The sequence below is a fragment of the Lichenostomus cassidix genome, chromosome Z (assembly GCF_008360975.1).
Source record: "Lichenostomus cassidix isolate B80296 chromosome Z, HeHo_3.0, whole genome shotgun sequence".
Lineage (NCBI taxonomy): Eukaryota > Metazoa > Chordata > Aves > Passeriformes > Meliphagidae > Lichenostomus > Lichenostomus cassidix.
In genome coordinates this window covers 64,222,523-64,241,487 of record NC_139511.1, presented here as the reverse complement: position 1 = coordinate 64,241,487, position 18,965 = coordinate 64,222,523, and the positions used below count along the sequence as shown (strand labels likewise).

Below are 18,965 nucleotides of genomic sequence, written 5' to 3'. Positions count from 1 at the left end.
TGTATTGAGATCACTGATGAGATGCGTTTGACCTGTCAATTAGAGTATTTTTGTGAACAAAAGAATGGGGGAAGGGAGCTGGCAGATGGAGAGTTGAAGTTCAAACACAAAGAAAAGGGGTGGATGTAAAATACTGCAGCAAATACTAATGAAAGTTTGAATGATGAATCTGTCGGTAGATGGAGGTAAAAAAGCCCCCCACACCAGCACACACCCTGTCTTTGGATCACCTTCAAAAATAAAAACAAGACTATGCAACACAACCACAGAACGCAACCATAACATCAGTCAGTCAAGGAGACTATCCAGATATTTATTACTATTATGGAGAAATAAGTCAAACCAAGCATGACAAAGAACAGATGCACAGAAAAAACTGCATTTACTTTCAGTGTACATTTTTCTACTTGTAGTATTTTCCATACTGCATGTGAGAAGAGATGTACAGCAGCTACACTGCCAGGTTACCTGACAGGTCTTTCTTTCTTTACAATTGCCAGAACAAGACAAATTGCAAGTCTCAGACTGTGGAAGCTCCGTGGTCTCCAGACAAGGAACAATGCCCATCCCTGAGAAAAAAGGCTGGCAGTTTGACTTCATTCCTGCCATTCTCCAAACTTCTTATTCCTACATTTTGGTTCTATCAGATTGTCCCCAGCCAGAAAAACAAAAAAAGGCCACAGTGGAAATGTCACTGACACCTAACTAAGAAGACACAACTGACAAACAGGGCCATCTGACATAGTTCCAAACACAAGTGGGACCCACTCATTACCATTCCCCAGGGGAGTAACAAAGAAGGAAGCAAGAGACTGTCTAGAGGAATAAAGGAGAGATGAGCAAAAAGGAAGAGACCCCTGAAGAACTTCTGGTTGTCCCCTGGAAGCCTTGTTCACAGAATGGAATTCATGTATTTGGGGAAGCACTACAGGAATACATTCCAATTCAACTCCTAAAATAACCCCTTAACAGCACAAGTTCCCAAATGTGTTCTGGGGGTGTCCAGTCACAGGTCAGGAGCAGTGCTGAATGCAGGTTCAGGTGGTCAAAAGTGAGGGAAAGGTTACACGTCCCCTTTCCTTAACTTTCTTACTGCCACATATTTTGCAGCTTTTAATAACCAAAAGACACTTCCATTTGAAGAGAAAAATAATTATGCTAGCTGCAGGTATACCATAAGGGAATACAGTTATTTTTCTGGGCTAAAGGAGTGGATTGTATAGTACTTTAGCTTTGCTAAACTCTGGTAACAACCTCTAACAATAGGTTAACAAAGAAATGGTCTGTAATCAAACCAGCTCACATGCTGGGAAATACAGCAGCAAATATATATATGTATTATAAGCTTAGCAAGACATTTTCTTCTTCCATTACTTCAGAACAAATATTATAGAACTTATATTAAAAACTATATTAAAAACTTTTATTATAAAAAAATTTATTCTTAAACCTCATCTAAGAAAAATACCAAGAAGTCCCAAATGCTGACGACATGTTTTCCATACCTATGGGACAAGAGAGTCTAAACAGCAGTATTAGACCACTGTCATAGGGCCAGTATCACTGAAATACTTTCATGATACCTGCACAGAACAGTGTTCAACTTAGGAGAGATCATAAGACAAAAACATGAGGGTAAACATGAAAAAAGCATCTCACACTAACTAAGAAAAGCTTATTGGCATGTAGCAGGAGAAGAGAAATCATGCTGAGTTCCCCCAGACTGGCACAAGTCTGCAAAATATAAAATGCTGCTGGTAGATTTTATGCTGCACTGAAGAGACCAGATTAAGAATACAGGTGGAACTGCATGAATAACAGAGCTCATTCTTGGGCTTCATATAATGGTGATATCAGGAATGAAGAGAATGGTGACATTCCAGCAGGATTCAGTCACCATTCCACTCTGGTGACAAGCTCGTCACACACGTCAGGACAGACACAGAAGTGCCCAGAGAGGTCCCACTCAGAGCATCTCCTACCAGCTGCCACATGAACAGCCATCCAGCCACCAATTAAAGGTCCACAAAGAGCTGCCCTGACTGCAGCTCAGCAAAAAGGGAAGAACAGAGGTGGGGGGTAACCTTTCAAAAATCTCTTCAAAGGCACCCAGCACATCTCAAAAACGCTGATGCCCACCAGGACAGAGGCAACCAGCTGGAGACAGCCAAAGTAGGGTCCGCCCACAGGCTCTGTCTGGCCAGGAGCTTACCAGGTACACAGATTGTGCTCAATTTCCATACAAATGTCCTTTCACTTTCCTGCGTTTTCCATGCTAATGCTTGCATTGCCTTTGAAGATAAATGCATCACCCAAAGCAACTGTTGATTGACAGCTCCACACCGTAAACAAGTGTCAGGGAAACAAAGCCTTAATAATGCTCTGTCATCTAAAAATACTATAAACAATGTCTGCGTTACTGACGGATAAAAGAGGGCCTTGTTCCTAATGAAGAGGAGAGATGATCACAGGGAAAACTCTCTTCCCAGCTCTGTAGGACTCAGTGTGTATAAACCTAGAGTATTCTTTCAACTTCACTGAGCTGCGCTCCCTCCCAGCCCTACTGAGAGGACAAGCTGCCACTACTGCTCCAACAAGGGATTCTCAGGACTAGCACACAACTGACAATTAAGCATTAGTATTGGAAAAGTTCACTGTAGCCTTCTGAGGAAAGGCACTGGGAAAACTCAAAGCATTATTAGAAGAGTGTCCTACATAGCCTGCCAAGACAGGCAATCCAAAACATCATTTTCACTCAAAGATACAAAAATGAATCTATTTTCTCCCTTTACTTCATCTTGGAAATTTTCCTGTATCTAAGTGATTTAATGTCTGCTCTCCTTCCAAGTAGCACAGTTCTATGTTTCTTGTGTTCTAGAAGTGACTGCCTTGCCGGGGCTCCCTCCTCCAAGTGTGACCCAAAATAAACAGCAAGGTCTGTCCCACTCTTCCCATGTTAAAACAGTCTCATTCATTACTCAGAGAAGCTCAGAAGTGCAAAAGACTTTACTAAACAACTGACCTAGAGAGGAAGAGACAGTTTACAGCATCATGTTCTTCAACCTGTTACGGTCATAATCTCTTTAACATGAAAAGGAAACTAAGATTTCACAAGGTGTAAGAAAAAAATAGATTCGGAAATTGCAATTTATTTCCTCCTTATCTCTGCTAATTTATCCTCTGTACCCTCTTGTCCAACTCTGACCAAGACCCTTTACGATAATTTTTTTTTCCATTTATACTACTGGAAATAGAGACAGAGTTACATTTTTTTAAAAAAGAACAATGCCACACAATTGTCACTGTGCCACCCATTCTTATATCTCAACACCTATCAGTCAGTTATTTCCCTTGCAGGCCATTTTGGGAACATAAAAAATACATCAGCAATGCCTGTGTAATGCCAAGGAAAGTAGGAGTACATTTCAAAGTGAAAATGCAAGGGAGATGAAAATCCATTTCTAGATTTTCTATGTTTTCAGTGCAGCGTGTGATTTTTATGACAAACTCAAACCTACACCACACACCTTTGTTTGGTTCTTAGACACCACTGTTGTCCTGGAAATTATGAAACTGTCAAATACAAACTAAACAGACTTCAAATGAGAAGAAGTCAGTCTCCAGAAAGATGACTGAAGCTAGGATTTCCCTCCCACAGGCATCTTTAGGATTCTATTTTGCTCCAATTCATGCCACCATTTGTAATACACAGATGAAACAGATGACATATTCTTAAGCAATTTACTTGGACAAAATTACAAAATAATAATGCAATCATTCCACACTAAAAGTGACAACAAAAGGGGTATTCCATAAAACATACTTATTTAATCAAATCAGTATTTTACAGGATTATATTTTTCATCAGCTCCTATGACTAAGAAAGTAAAAAATTAGTTTAGGGATAACAGAGTTTCCTGTCGCTCATTACCATGGTAAATTGGTAATTCACTGAACTTATTAAGAAATGCCTCAACAAAAAAGCTACAGTAGGTTTTCATTTTATAACGTACCTGAAATGTCAAAATAAAATGGCATCAGGGAAGGAGCATCTTTAACATTGCTGTTCCAAGTATTTGAAAACTAAGGCATCGGTTTTCACCAGCTCTTAGGTTATGAGGCTTAAGCACATCAGCACAGTTTTACTATAGTAAACAAGATATCAGTTTCTCTTCATGTCATAGGTTTAGTAGCTAAAGTAAGTTTCTCTAATTCCATGGTGTTTATTTACTCTCAGTTCTCATTCATCCTCCTCCCCTCCTTCACAAGAATAAACAGAAAAAAAACTCTTCAAAAGAAAAACACAACTCATCCCAGAAAGAAAGAAAAAAAAGACAGAAATAGACTTGATGCTGAAGGGCAAAAAAATTGGGGATCACCAGGATGAAAATAAATCAACACAAGAGCTCAGAAAGGTGGAGACCTCCACAAAAAAAAGTTTCAGAAATACTAGGTTTTTGTTACAAAACCCAGATTGCATTTTTCATGGCTGGCAAAATTATTTATCAGTAGATGTTTTCATATGACACTGGATCTTTCAGGAAAACTTACATGAGAAAAGCAAGCTAGACCACCTTTCCCTAGCTTGTGGCACACAGAGGAATCAAGATACAGACCTAACTCCTACTGCAGCCTCTTCAGAGCAGCAACTTCTGGACTTCACAAATCATCACATCGAAACCATGATGCTTTTACCCAGAGGCAAAACTCATTAATTCAACCTGAATTAATCTATGATTATATATTTTCAAAGTTTCATTTTGGGGCAGGACAGGAACACAAAATCACAATTGTATTTTTCTGATACAAGTGTTTTGTCAAAACCTTAGAGCAAAAATAAAAGTCAAAAAGATTGTAACATAAATGAAAGGATAACTTTGAAGGATATTACCATGCTGAATTTAAAATGCAAATTGAGGTTTGTTTTTTTTAATCCTTGTTGCATACTAAACACTTCCAGAGGCACAATGAAGATCTAGCACCTTATTTTCAAGTTCTCATCCTAATGAAAAATAACAAAGACATTTTGGTAAAGCACAAGACAAACCAACCAAAGGAACTACTTGTATCATCATATCTCCTTTTACTTACTGACCCTGTATGACCAAAACACGTTGCGGGGAAATTTTCGTAAGTTGGTCTCCACTGGAAATGTTACTTAGAAAATCCCTGATCTTCATGCCTGTGGGACTGAGGACTTCTGCCCTCAAGCAATAGTTTATTTCTCCAGGAAACATGCCAAAAGTGTTACCAGCGTTTTTGTAAGAGTCCAACATTTCCCGTTTCATATATACCAGAGCTGTCCTCATATTGTCTCCCGTGCACTGCCAGAAGACTGACTTCCCACAGTTTCTGAAAGCTTCATACAGCAAAACAGCAAGGAACACACTTTGATACTGACAGGGTGGCAGGGAAAGATTACATTTTACACAAACTCATCCTGGTGTTCAGGCTCAAAAATGAACTGTCAGTCTCCAGTCTGCTCAGACTTGAGACGTCTTGGCCAAAAGGCTTCAGCACCCTGCTTCAGGCACTTTCAAACACCGTCAGTCGCCACTCCAGGATCAAGGCATGAGAGCACACACATGCTGCACACATTTCATCATCATCTCTGCCTGCACACTTCACAAACCCTTTGCATTTTGCCTCTCGCAGATCTATTTGACATTTCTTTGCCATTTGACACATCTTCCCTCAAACCCTTCGCACCCAGGCAGTTTGTTTCTTCTTCCCCTCCCTGACAAGACACACTCAGCCTCATGCTCTAGTACAAACAGAAACCTAAGCTAGAGCTGTGATTAAAAAAAAAAAAAGCAAGCATGGAAAAAAAATAAGGTTTCCATCCTCTTGTCTCAGTGTGAACCACAGAATATTGAGGAATGTTCAACTTCAAGCTCCAGCCTTAGAAGTGCTCTTTGACATGAGAGCTGCCTACCAGTGGTTAAGGTTTGAATTCAAGGCTAAGGTTACATCTAACATATCATTTTTATCTGAAGCTGCCTAGCAGTTCATAAGGAAATCATTGAGTTTAACCAACCTGCCATCCATGGGTTTGATTCACAGAGCTGTTTCAGTGCACTTGAGCTACATTTCTTTTAGAGGAATACAGAACAGAAGCTCACATCTAGATGCATTGGAAAGGCAATCCAACTACTAATGGAATCAAAGCAATGCCTTGGTATTTGGATGGCTTCGAGCTGTATGATTGCTAGAAACCTTCAGACCAGATCACCAAAAAAAAAAAAAAGAAATCTAATTAAAAGTAAATGCTAAGGGGCCTCAGCATCACCTTTTGATTTTCTAATTCTTCCTAAAATCCAAATGACATCCATAGAATTAAACCTTCTTTCTGAGTTTGTAAGGTATCAGACTAGCTCATCCAATTCCTTAGCAGACATACTTACCCCAGTAAAGCTCACTCCACTTACCAGGCCACTGCAAGTGCTGATGGCTGCTGTCCCACTGCCCGAGCCCGGCTGCCACGCTGTGCCAAGGAAGTGGCAAGGAACTCCTGAATGAGTTGAAATCTTTGCACTGCTATGGTTGCCATGTCTCCTTTCTACTACGTAGTTGTGGGAAAGAAATCCCATGTGGGCAGTCAGGTTAAAAAACAAATCCTTCTCCTCATGATGAATTTTGTAATATAGCACATTTTCGCTTTTTCTGAGATCTCTCTTCTTCCTTGGGCTTGAGATGTGATGGTGTAGATTGAAAGAAAGAAAGTGCCCACTTGCATCTACTCTTGCTGGATGAACCACATGGTATTCTGGCAGTGTCTTCACAAATTGCTCTGAGAGAAAGTGGGAAAAAAAAAAAAAGGAAGCAAAACTAGGGTGAGCGCTAGCCTGTTCAGATCTCACACCATTCAAAGGGAAATTCAAAAGTGAGTGCAATTCACCACAACATCCTACTGACATAATAGCAGGTGGTGCACAGACTACCATGGAATACATTCCTCATTTGGGTTTTCTATTCTTGCATTGTTACAGTTTGGAAGCTAAACGTTCTTTTCAAATATTTTGTCACCATTCATATAAAAGACTGTCTCACACACGCCCCTGCCCAATCCCACAAGGGCTGGAAACCCTCCACGTCTGAGGTCTCCAGCACATGATACTCTGATCAGGGAGATCATCTTCACACATCCAAAAATCTGACCACCTGAAGCTGGACACAGAGCCTGACAAATACATATGCAGGTGAAGAGAACACCAATTGGCGTGATTGTTTGTGGTAACAGCACATCAGCTTTAGCAGCAGCTGCAGCTGAGGATTCAGAATTTCAAAGCGTTTGAGGAGGATGAAGCAATCGTGCTCTTTTGCATAGGGAGTTCCAAGCAGGGTAACTCTGGAAATCTTACCACTCCTCAGGATCTAGCAGGGGAAGAGAGCATTACTGACATTGTCCCCCGCTACAATAGAGAAGAAACACCCCCTGTAACCTATTTAATTTTTTTAAATTACTGTGAAACGCTAAAGCCCCATGCAAATAACACAAATCCATGTAAAACACAAGCCACAAGAACTCGCACCCTAAGGGCCAGATCTTCTGCTGGCATACTTGAATTCTACCCAAGAAATGACAGTCTGAATACATTTAATTAAAACGTTATGATGACACACATTAATCCAGTTCTTCTTTATCCACAGTTGCTCCTCATTCCCAAAGTCCCAGCCACATATACGTGAAGTGACTACACCTCATTCATTAATTAAGCTGCTTAACAAAGCAATTAGCCTGTTACAACTACTTCCAGACTTGGTCTGGTTAGGCCAACCTTTTAGAGGCACTTCTCCCTCCACGGCCTGCACCTTCAAAGCCACAGAGGAGAAACCCTGTCTAAGCACACAGCTGTCTGGATTCATCTCCTTCAGGAAGCAACAAATCTCATTTGTCCTCATTAGCTGCAGTTTAAGACGTGGCAGCTTGCATTTCCTCGGGCCATGGACCCCTGAGACACGTGCACTGAAACACTTCCAATTGAAAAGAAAGCAAAACAAAACACACAAACCCCCCACTTCCCAGCACATATACAACTACATCAGAAACGTGGCCTTGTCTCAGCGGCATCTTTACTTCAGAAGCAAGCTAATTCTCTCACACAACAGATTTCTTTGTACACAAGCATTCCCACCAACCTACAGTGACTTGGAGCCTTTGCAGGATGAGCCACAGCAGTGGGGAAAAAAAAAAAAAAAAAAAAAAAAAAAAAAAGAAGCAGGTAGAAGAGATAAGGGACACGCAAAAATACAGCCTATTTGCAGATGTTAAATTTTAAGACTTCTGGGAAGTCCCACATCCCATACTGTGATAGCAAAGACAGGCTAACACAGAATGCTGCAAGACCAGGCCCCTATTTCTACGGTTTTCAGCACAACTCATTAAATAATCAAATTAAATGCCTGAAGGAAAACTTACTAATTTGCTGTCACTATGCGATCTGCCTGATGTCTTTAACTTAATTTGTTGAGGCTTAAGTGCTAAACTCCATGCAAAACCAAAGACTTCTGGGTTTGGATTTAAAACTATTCAAGGAAGTTTTGTACTCCATCACTACAGTAATTAGTGTATAGAGGTTAAGGAAAATTAGACCATCATCAGTAAGATGGAAAATAATGCTGAAGCACTGGATTATCAAAGCAGAGAAGTCAAATTTCTTCCACCTGCTTGTTAAATACTTCTTTAGTCACTGGAGAGGGGAATTATGTGGCAATAATAATTTGCTGTAATATAACTGCAGAAATGAATTATTAAAAAGCTTTCAGAAGACCAGAGAGAATAAGATTACAATACAACAGTCTAACAGGATGAGACTAATGATATTTCTGCAAGAAATCACTATCAGTTCAGTTTTGTCTAGATTGCTGGGTAAAAGTTAGCAAAGGCAATCCTTCCTATAAGAGAAAAATTTACTGAGCTCCACGCTGAGCCTAAGATAGTGCTCAACCTTTCTACCTGGAGAAAAGTGTAAAACAAAGACAGGAGGTACAGTTTTGCTGATCCCTTTCTGCCCCTCTAGGAAAGAATAACTAAATACGTGCAACTCAGACTGCTCAAAATTATGAGCTGCATCCTTCAATGCTGAATGCCTCTATTTTCCTATAGTAACATGAACTCTTATTAAAACGCAAGAAATTTCCACAAAACTTCACAGCAGCAAACATAAATGGAGGGAATAAACGCCACTAACAAGCCATGGTGCTGGCATGTCACAGCATCCCCTTTGGCCACCCAGCACCGTGCACTCCAGGCAAGTTCTGCCTGTCAAGTGGGCACTGCTCAGGATCTACAGGCCAAGAAAGTGGCTTTGTAGCTCCAGCGAATGTTTTGTCTTTCCAGGACTACAGCCTGGGCATGGTGGGGTTCATTGGTGCTGCAAACAATACCAAAGCACCACAATGAGCAGCACACACTTGAGTCAGGACTTTGCTCTGCAATCAGTGTCTGCTCAGACCCTCTGGGCACACGGGACAGGCAACATTCAGGCCCTGCATACTTGTTTGAGGAGCCCAAGCATTGTTTAGGTTGTCAGAGAAATCTTCCTTGCAGACCTTCCTAATTCTGCATCATTGAAAACATCTGATAATATTCAAAATCGCTCCTGTCTGTTCTGCTCCTCTGTGGATTCAAATTCGCCACAGCCACACATGGCAGAGAATTGCCTTATTAAGAATGGCTGTACACAAAGTGAATAAACTAGGATAAAGAGAAAAACATACATGATCTGTCACACATGACAGGAAAACCACAATTTACTTTCGATACATAACATGTTTCCTGACCAAATTCCTTTAAAACGTGACACATCATCATTTGTCATTGTTTCATCTCCATCTTTGTAGTTCATGTACATCTGCCCCTCAGACCCTCTGGCTTCTTTTCAAAACATTCCCTGGGACAGGAAGTAGTGTGGCTCATCTTGTGAAGAAGAATCATACCCAAGAAACACACCAAGCTCCAAAGGCCCATGGCAGGGAGCAGGCCTTCAACACTCAGCAAGCGCATCCTTAACTATTCCATATACCACACTCACGGATGTGGAGGGAGCAGAACACTTCAGCTATACCAGATAAAAATTTTAGTCCACACTTTGCACTGCAGGAAATGTCCCTTTGCAAAATATTGGCCACATTTTGAACTGCCCCTTTTCTCAATGCTATTTGAAAACTCTTGGAAAAGACCATGTTTTCCATGCCTAGAAAGTGAAATTAATTGTACATTCGTTTCCAAATGCCTGATAATTAAACAGCTGCTACATGCTACCACAGCCATCCCTATTCTGTCCCACGTAGGGTCACAGGGATGTAATTATTGCTAGCATCCACTTTCAATGAATCCAACAGGAACCTACTTCAGGATAAAGGAAAGGTTCACTTTTCAGGCACCTTCTTTAAATACTTTTCCTTCCCATGATCCCTGAGGGCTACAGAAGACTTTTCTTCTCTATGTTCAAGCTCTCCTGACAGCACCACAGCTGTTGATTGCATCAGGAAGTAGAATTTTCTCATGCACTTTTGGGTCTTCTACCACCAGGCAAAGTCTTCCAACTACTCATAATTTTTCTCCCTTGGGAGCTACTTCTCAGATTTTCCTTAAACAGGCAAAAACTGAAATAAAATATAAAATTCCTGAGTTACACTCCCCGCGGCAAAAGGGGGAGAAAACCCAACTTTGAGGGCAGTCTCAAAGAGACCCCTCCCGCGGATGAAGTCTGACTTGTACTGAATGTGAGAAACTCACAGCGGGTGTTAAACCCTGGTAACACCAATCCTTCTACAGTGGCCGCTGCTTCGGTACAGAAGCGATCACTTGTTCAAAAATAAATAAATAATCGGGACAGTAAACTTCTTCAGTTTAGTAGCACAAAACGATTCTTGCCTTCAGAGAGCTGCCTCCAAACGAGGAAGATCAGCAAAAAGTAGGGTTTAGGAATACCTTCATCAACATAGCCAAACAAGGTGGCTGCCCAGGAGCCGCAGGAAGGCGCAGCCAGAGCGCTGTGCCCTGGGCGCGGAGCTCCATGCGCGGAGCGGAGCGGGGCGCCGCGCCCCTGCAGCTCTGGCAGAGCTGCTCCGCGCCCGGGCAGCACCGGGGGCCGACACGGCCGGCTCGCCGCCCCTCCCGCCCCAGCAGCGCCGCGGAGCCGAGGCCGCTCCGGCCGGGACGCGCTCCCCGCCGCGCTGCCGTCCCGCCCGCCGCCACTGACCTTGCCCGCCGTCGGGGAACGGGGAGCTGCCGGCCGGCGGGACCCTGCCCAGGCTGGGCGCTTGGGCGTGGAGGACCAGGAGCCAGAGGGAGACCATGCGTGCCGCCCGGCTCCGCGGGACACATGGCATGGTGCGGGCGGGGAGCGGCGAGCGGGGCGCCTAGCGGGGCCGCGGCATGGCCGGGCGGCTCCCGGCGCCGCCGGACTCAGGCAACGCTCCGCAGAAGGGCTGCGCGGGGCCGGCCCGGTGTCTGGTTTCTGCCGGCGGAGGAAGGAGGGCTGTGGGGAGGGAGCAGCTCCCCCGAGCCCCCGCCTCGGAGCCGCCGGGGTTAACGCGGCGGGACGAACCGGGCCGGGCCGGCGGGGAGGGACGAGAGGGGCGGAGAGGCCTCCAACAGGGGCTGCCGCCCCTCCTCAGCCCTCCAGCGCGGCCGGAGTGGGGCGTTCGGCCCGGCGGCCCTCGGGCAGGGCTGTCCGCCCAGGGCAGCATCCCCTGCCCGCTGCCACGCCCGTGGTCTCCGCGGCGGGCCGGGCAAGGCTCCTCGCAGCTCCGCACACGCCCTGGCAGAGCTTCCCCAGCCCCTGCAGAGAAGTGGTCGAGGCACGCGGGGTTGATGCGTTTTCCAGCACTTTCTGATGCGGCGGGAAGGGGTGGCGCGGGTTTTGCCCGGCCTGAGGCACCCATAGCCCCTCGGGACCCACCAGCCATAGACCAGTTTCCAGCCTGCCTCACAGAATTGCAGTCAGGTTGGGAAAGAGCTCTGCAATCATCAAATCCAGCCTATGACTGAACATCAAAATATCCACTAGACCATGGTACTAAGAGCCACATCCACAGCTTTCGTAAACACCTCCAGGGAGGCTGACTTCACCACCTCCATGGGCAGTCCATGCCAAAGTCTAATCATCCCTCCCTGTGAAGTGATTCTCCCTGATAGCCAACCCAAACCTCTCCTGATGCAGCTTAATGCTCCTCAGGGTGCCAAGGCCATTCAGTGTTTTTGCAGCGTGCTGGCACATTGGGGTTACATCCGAATGTCCTACCTTTTTAGGGAAAGTTCCTAAAAAATGGACTTGACATCTCCATTTTTAAGTGCACGCCATGTGCTCTCTGCCAAGGATCTGCTCTCATGGCCTCTGCTGTGGTTACTGCAGGACCAAGGCTCCACAGGTACCCATTTCAGTGCTGTCCCATGGCTGAGTTCCTCAACTGCTTTGATAGCCTCCACTTAGAGCTGACTCCACCATTGAGTTTTTGTATACTTTCATGGCAGTCCGTGCTTAATTATGCTTGTTTCTCTGCTCAGTTTTCCTAAGATTCAGTTGCCACAGTTCAACTGCCTTAACTGTGAGAACTGTGAACTGCATAGCACAAAAATGCAAAAAAGAGTTAAAGCTCCGAGGTTTTCTAAATCAGCCAGAAATGTGCCTTCCCCCAGGACTGAGACAGATAACTCTGGAAACAGACCATATTTATTAAAGAGTGATAATTGATTTAGGAGTCATCATGTGCTCTCTTCTAGATAATGGAAGGACACAGACCACTGCAAAAGACATGCAATATTTGATATCCAGCAGCACTTGATAAGAGAAGACTTATTTTTGTTAAATTTGATTAAATTTGTTAGATTCGTTAAATTTGTTAATTGCAAGGTATTTCAATGTAGCTGTCTATTTATTCTGCATATGAATAAAGCTATCTCATCTGTTACAATGACAAGTTTCCTGGTTGTACTTGCCATTAGGATTCTTAGTCTAGTCACACAGTGGGTACTTGGCTGTTTTGTGAGACTGGGTATTGTAGCCTGCTTAGCTGTTTATCAGTACTTCTCTGAAATTAATTTAAAACTAAGCATGACCTGAAATATATACTATTTTGTGTGTAAAAAGCACTTGACAATTTTTGCTTAGAAAAGGAACATGACTTGATGATATTAATGTTTTAAAATAATTCAGGTGGTGAGTAAGAAAGTATCCACACTAAATGAAATAAAAAGGAAAAATACTGTAAAATGAGGAGAACAGGCTAGAAGCATTGGAAAGTTGTGACAGTTCAAGGGAAGGAAGGGCATATGTTTGCAAAGTACTGGTTTAACATATTTCTTGAAGGCTGTTAGAAAAATAGCCCTTCTGTGAGAGACATTTAGCTGTTTACTTCCATTTTCAGTCCTATCTTTAGGTAGAAGTTCACTGGTAGGTGAATCTGATGTGAGGCAACTAGTATTTCATGTGGGATTCCATCTTGGTTTCTTCCTCAGCAGGAAAACTTAATTCCTGTTGCCTATAATTCTCTCCAACCCTGGAAGTGATGGAGAACTAAAAGGCTTAAGAGCTAAAGAGAGTTTGTGGAAATGCATTTTGTTTTGATTTGATTTTTTTTTTTTAATGACAAAAATTTGTAGATCCAGAAGTCGTACAGAGTGGACAGAGCTGTGGGAATCTGTTCTGAAACATCTATAACTCCCTGGGCTTTTTGCCAGGAAGCATGTACACAGAATAAATGATTCACTGGGTGTAGTGTCAGAAAATACCCAGCGGGACAGTAGGGTTCGTGCTTCAGGGATGCTGTGGCTGTGGCTGACACAGTCACAGTGTCCAAAACACAGCGCTGTACCAGCTAATAAGGAGAAAACTACATCTATCCCAGCTAAAAACAGGACAACACACAGTCAGAACGAGAAGCAATGGCACAAGTAGAAAGCACTCTCCTGCTGTGAGTCCATACTGGGGCCAGCTATTTTAAGTGAGCAGAATTTACGGCACTGCGTCTTTCCAGTGGTTTCCTGTTCCAAAGAGGCATAACCTGAGGTTTTGGAGTCTTTTTTGAAAGTAAGTGCATTTCTTTTGCTAACTCAACCTCCATTATAAAAACAAAAGAATACAGCACCACATCAGCTGTGTTCTTTTGGCAGCAAAGTTATTGCAGTTTAGGAGCTGCAGCTCCACACAGAAAAGCCTGTACATTTATTGGAAGGTCACAATCAAGAGACACAGTCTAGCCTGGACTGACAAACCAGAAACAATATCTGGATTCTTTTGAATTTAAGTAGACTTCCAGGACAGCCATAAAAGAAACGTGTGTATTGCAATTTATATATATATATGCAGAAATGTTTACAGAGAGACAGAAAAGCAGAAGTTTTGAGCAGTGAGGAACTAAAACACAAACTATGATTTGACCTAGAGGAGTTGCTACAAAATGAACTCCACCTGAAGACAGTCAAGGAGAAGATACCTCTGGAGGATAACACATCCCTTTCTGTCACATCTAGGGTGGAACACTGTCCAGACCTGAATGTTAACTATCCAGGCAGATTAGCAGCTTGGTTGGACTAGAAATGGTAAGGAAGTTGATCACACATAATGCGGGGCCATGTTAAACAACTTAGGCTGTTCTGTGATTCTGTGATGCTGTAACTGTTGGCAGGGAGATGAACTGAAAGAGAATTTAGTCTTAATCTAAAGGACTCTGTGGAGTTTGTTGGGTAATTACTGTGCATTTCTTGATTTATTGTATCTCTGACAGATTAATACAGAAGTTTGTGAGTACATTTCTTTTAATCTTATTCCCTGTTTCTCATGAGAGATGCAGCCTCTTAACACAGCTATTGGTAATCGAACCAGAGACACAATTGGATCTCTCAACTTCCATTTCACTGTAGTCTTTACAGATTTTTGGAACTTCATATGTTCTCTTGCAAAAAAAAAAAAAAAAGAAAAGTATATTTGGTGACATTCCACTTTTGGTATGTTTGTGGCAGATTCAAGTAACAGAATGAAGCAAACTCTAAAGTAGTCAGTAATTCTTTGACATGAAGTTTTTTTGTATGCTCACACTGAGATTCCTGATCAGTCTTCAAACATGGATTGTTATTCATAACTGGTGAGCTAATTCACAAAGTTATAATTTCGTGCTTGGACTATGTGAATTTAAGAGCTAATTGGTCATACTATCCATATTAACCAAATAAAAGCATGTTTCTGCAGCAACAAGTCACTTTCAATTAACTTTTAATGAAAGTTCATGTCAGAAAAATATGCTCTCACTGGTCTGCCTAGAAAGCAAATGGTGAGAGGATGATGAACATGATTAAAGTTTTTGGGGGATTATTTGTTTGGTTTTGGGCTGGTTTTGCGGTTTCTTCTTTATTTTAATTAAAACATATTTCTGTGTCCAAATAATACTTTCTGGAAGATATGTCTGTAATCCATGAAATATGGTGTGACCATTGTGTTAGCTGAGATTTTGTAATGAAAGTAAAAGTATACATCTTCTATTACGCTTTTAAAAAAACAATTGCCATGAAAATGTTCCCATGGTGGACACACACCACGTTGACTCTCAGGATGTAGGAAGTAGAGTTGTAAAATCCAGTTGAAAATGTAGCTGTTAACAGTTACTGTCCGAATTTAGTCAAAAGGATGAGTTTGTAGCCCTGAGCTCATAAAAAGCTAAAGGGAGACCACATCAGTTCCAGAAATTTGAACTCAGAAACTAAACAAATATGAAATATCCCTTTCCTGTTTTCTAGTTGCCTTCTCCTGATCCAGAATTTTGCTTGAGAGAAGATGCCATAAAAAGAATTATTCATAAAACAGAATTCAATTGCAAGAATGCAACATTTAAAAATAATATAAAGCCCATTCAAGTCACACATACTAGTAAATCTTTTTAATGAAATCTGTTCTAGAGCTTTACTATTATGACTTTTTGCTTCAGTGTATCAAATGGAAAAAAAAAAACCTCTTAGTGCTACAAAAATATCATGAGAAATAGTCCCATGTTTTTGTATTTAGTGATACATTAAATATTTTAAAAATCTGCTTTAATCTACAAAAATGCCTTTCACATTGAAAACAGAACACCATCTCCCTTGCCAAAATATTTCAGAGGAGCATACAGCTGGTGCCGTCACTGTTGTAATTATAATAAATCTTTTGTTTGTGTATGAGGTCTGTAAAGGGAGTGAAAAATTATAGGAATTCTTTGGGGTAAGTTGGAGGAAAATTACCATTTTCAGCAAATGTTTGTTTGGTGTATTTATGTGAAACATTTTTTTAATGGCTACTTGAGAAGCACCTGTGGGACACTGACACAATATAGTCGAAATCAATGGGCAGTTTCTGTTGGTGGTCTGAACTAGTGCAAGCTTTTTTAAGTTTGCTGTACTGATTAATGCTGCCTGCAGACAAGCAAGCAATCTCAGTCTTGTGGATTATTTTAGCACGGTACTATGTATATGCAAAAAAAGCCTCTGCCAGATCTGTTTGAGATTAACAAAGTACACAAATCAGGCAATTTTTCACTGTTATCACCAGAATACATCATGGAAGCCTCTGCCTGTCAATTTTATTACAGTTTTCAGAAAGTTTGAGTAAGTAGCACCAATTACAGTGACACTTGGATAAAAAGAAGGCTCCAGGAAGTAACACGTTAGCCGGAAGGCTTTGGCAGCATGGGTGGGGTGAGTAGGGAACAAACAGAAGACAATGTCTTCCAGAGCAATAACCCTTGTATACTGTATCCGATGAGTTTTGCAATGTTTTTGAAAGTAGCTGATGGCTTTTTTAACATTTTTTTCAGCTATGGAAGTGTTCTGACAGTGTGTTAAGAAAATTATTCAGCAAATATTTCTTTTATTATTCATCTAGGTGTTGCAAGTTCCCTTACCCTTACTCTAAAACTTCCCTGAGATGAAGAAGGACAAAAGAAGAATAAAAACCACCCAAGACTAAAAAGGAATTTTTCTTTTCAAAACAAAAGCAATAACTTTGGTCTAGCATTTCACACTTACAGCCTGAGTTCAAATTCCACTGCTAGTGTTCCCAGGAGGTACCTCAGTTCACACTCTGTTTCTTTCTCTGGATGGCTAACAGAAAAAGCAGTATAACGTTTGACATTATTTTCCTCCTCTTCCCCTTTTGAATCATTATTACTGTTCAGTCTCAGCAGTATATCAACAAGATGTGCCAAGCAGAAGAAATGGTAGAAGAAATTATTCTATGCGAGACGTGTTTGCTGCAATTTTTCCAGTGAAATATTTAAAATTGAGTGTGAAGGTAGCAATGTGATGAGAATGGGTCAGAATGCAATCTAGAAAAAATCCACTTCTGCACTATCAATCTCACTAATAATTTACCAAGTGAACCTATCATAGTCTCTGCATGGCTCGATTACAGATTATTTTTTCGTTGTGGGCTTATAGTATCAGGACTAAGTGGAGAGGGAAAATTGAACAAGATCTTGTTTATTCCAAATATTTTGCTAGCCTTGGTTTTGGCTGAATGCTGACTCTAGTGCTAAGGCAGCCACTGCTGCTGTGGGCTGGGGGGCAACTCACCCTCTGCACTGTTTACAGAACCTCTTCAGCTAGCAGGTCTGATTGAAACATAGCATTTTCACATTGCTTGTTTATGTGGTTGTTCTTCTGCTGGTGTTCAGGGATTGGTGGCTTTCTCTTCTGCATGTACTGTTTTACAGTTGACTGTGCAACACTGATGGGACTAATGGGGCTGTTAAATTTCACTGCAAGGATGATTTCCTCTTGTTGAGAGACTTTGAAAAACTGTTGTCGTTCCGCAGGCTAAGAGATGCCACTTAATGCTGTATATTGAAAATGCCACCCAAATGCAACCCTAGTCAGTGATTAAGAGGCATGGAAGTCTAGGAAAAAGATCCACATTTTGGAAAAAGTGTGAAAATGTGCTGGATTTGGTTGGGGTGAAGTTAATTTTCTGCAAAGTGGCTAGTATAGAGTTACGGTTTGGGTTTGTGCTGAACACAGGGATGATAACACAAGGAAGCTTTAGTTACTGATGAGCAGAGCTTACACAGAGCCAAGGTCTTCTCTGCTTCTCAGACTGCCACACTGGCAGGGAAGCTGGGGCTGCTTGGAAGAGTGGGAGAAGACACAGCCAGGACAGGTGACCCCAGCTGACCAAAGGGATATTCCAGACCATATGGCATCATGGTCAGGATAGAAAGTGGAGGGAAGAAGAGGGAAAGGAGAGGATGTTTGGCATGATAACATTTGTCTTCCCAAGTAGCAGTTAGACATGACAAGCCTTGCTCTCCTCCTAGGCATGGCTGAACACCTGCCTGCCTGTGGGAAGTGGAGAATTAACTCCTTGTTTTGCTTTGCTTGTGTGTGGCTTTTGCTTTTCCTGTTAAACTGTTTGTATCTCAACCCTTGAGTTTTCCAGCTTTTACCATTCCAATTCTCTGTGCAGTTCTGCTGGTGGGGGAGTGAACGAGTGGCTGCTGGCTGGGGTTAAACCACAACAGGAAAAAATGTCAGGGGTCCATTTTTTAAGGCCTGCTTGTGCTATAAAAAATTTTGTTGTATTTCTTGTAGCAAAATCTGAAGGTGAAACCTTCCCAGAGGTTTGCATTGCTAATTTCAGTAAATTGCACGGTCATTTGCACCCTCATTATAAGCAATATGAATGATGTAAAAAACCTCCTAATTACTCTTGTTCCCCTTTAACACTCCCATACCATGATCAGGCTGATACTTTTCCCTATCTACTACAAGGTCCCTGTAGATATAAATCAAAGTGATGAGTGGACTGCTGATAACAAATGGCACACACGACCATGTCTTTGCAGGAAGTTCAGTGAGATAAATCAGTGGAGAAATAATATACTTGTTAAATGTTCCGTTAATCTCCCCCAGATGGCTGATTCACAGTGTTTTATTTAGGTATTTTCAGAATCTATTTGATTTTCAAAACACGCAGTTATCTTGATTTATTTAA

The 18,965-nt window shown here is 42.0% G+C and overlaps 1 protein-coding gene across 2 annotated transcripts in view; it reads right to left on the bottom strand.

The window, feature by feature from the left end:
• Positions 1–11,603, bottom strand: part of ADAMTS12 (ADAM metallopeptidase with thrombospondin type 1 motif 12) — a 146,928-nt gene extending 135,325 nt beyond the window's left edge. For both annotated transcript variants that reach the window (XM_085042200.1, XM_085042201.1), the window contains exons 1-2: positions 11,208–11,603; positions 6,429–6,790 (exon numbers count right to left, since the gene is read on the bottom strand). In XM_085042200.1, the coding sequence (XP_084898326.1) occupies positions 6,429–6,790; positions 11,208–11,337 (492 nt within the window). In that variant the 5' untranslated portion in view covers positions 11,338–11,603. The remainder of the gene's footprint in view (positions 1–6,428; positions 6,791–11,207) is intronic.
• Positions 11,604–18,965: the final 7,362 nt, after the last annotated feature.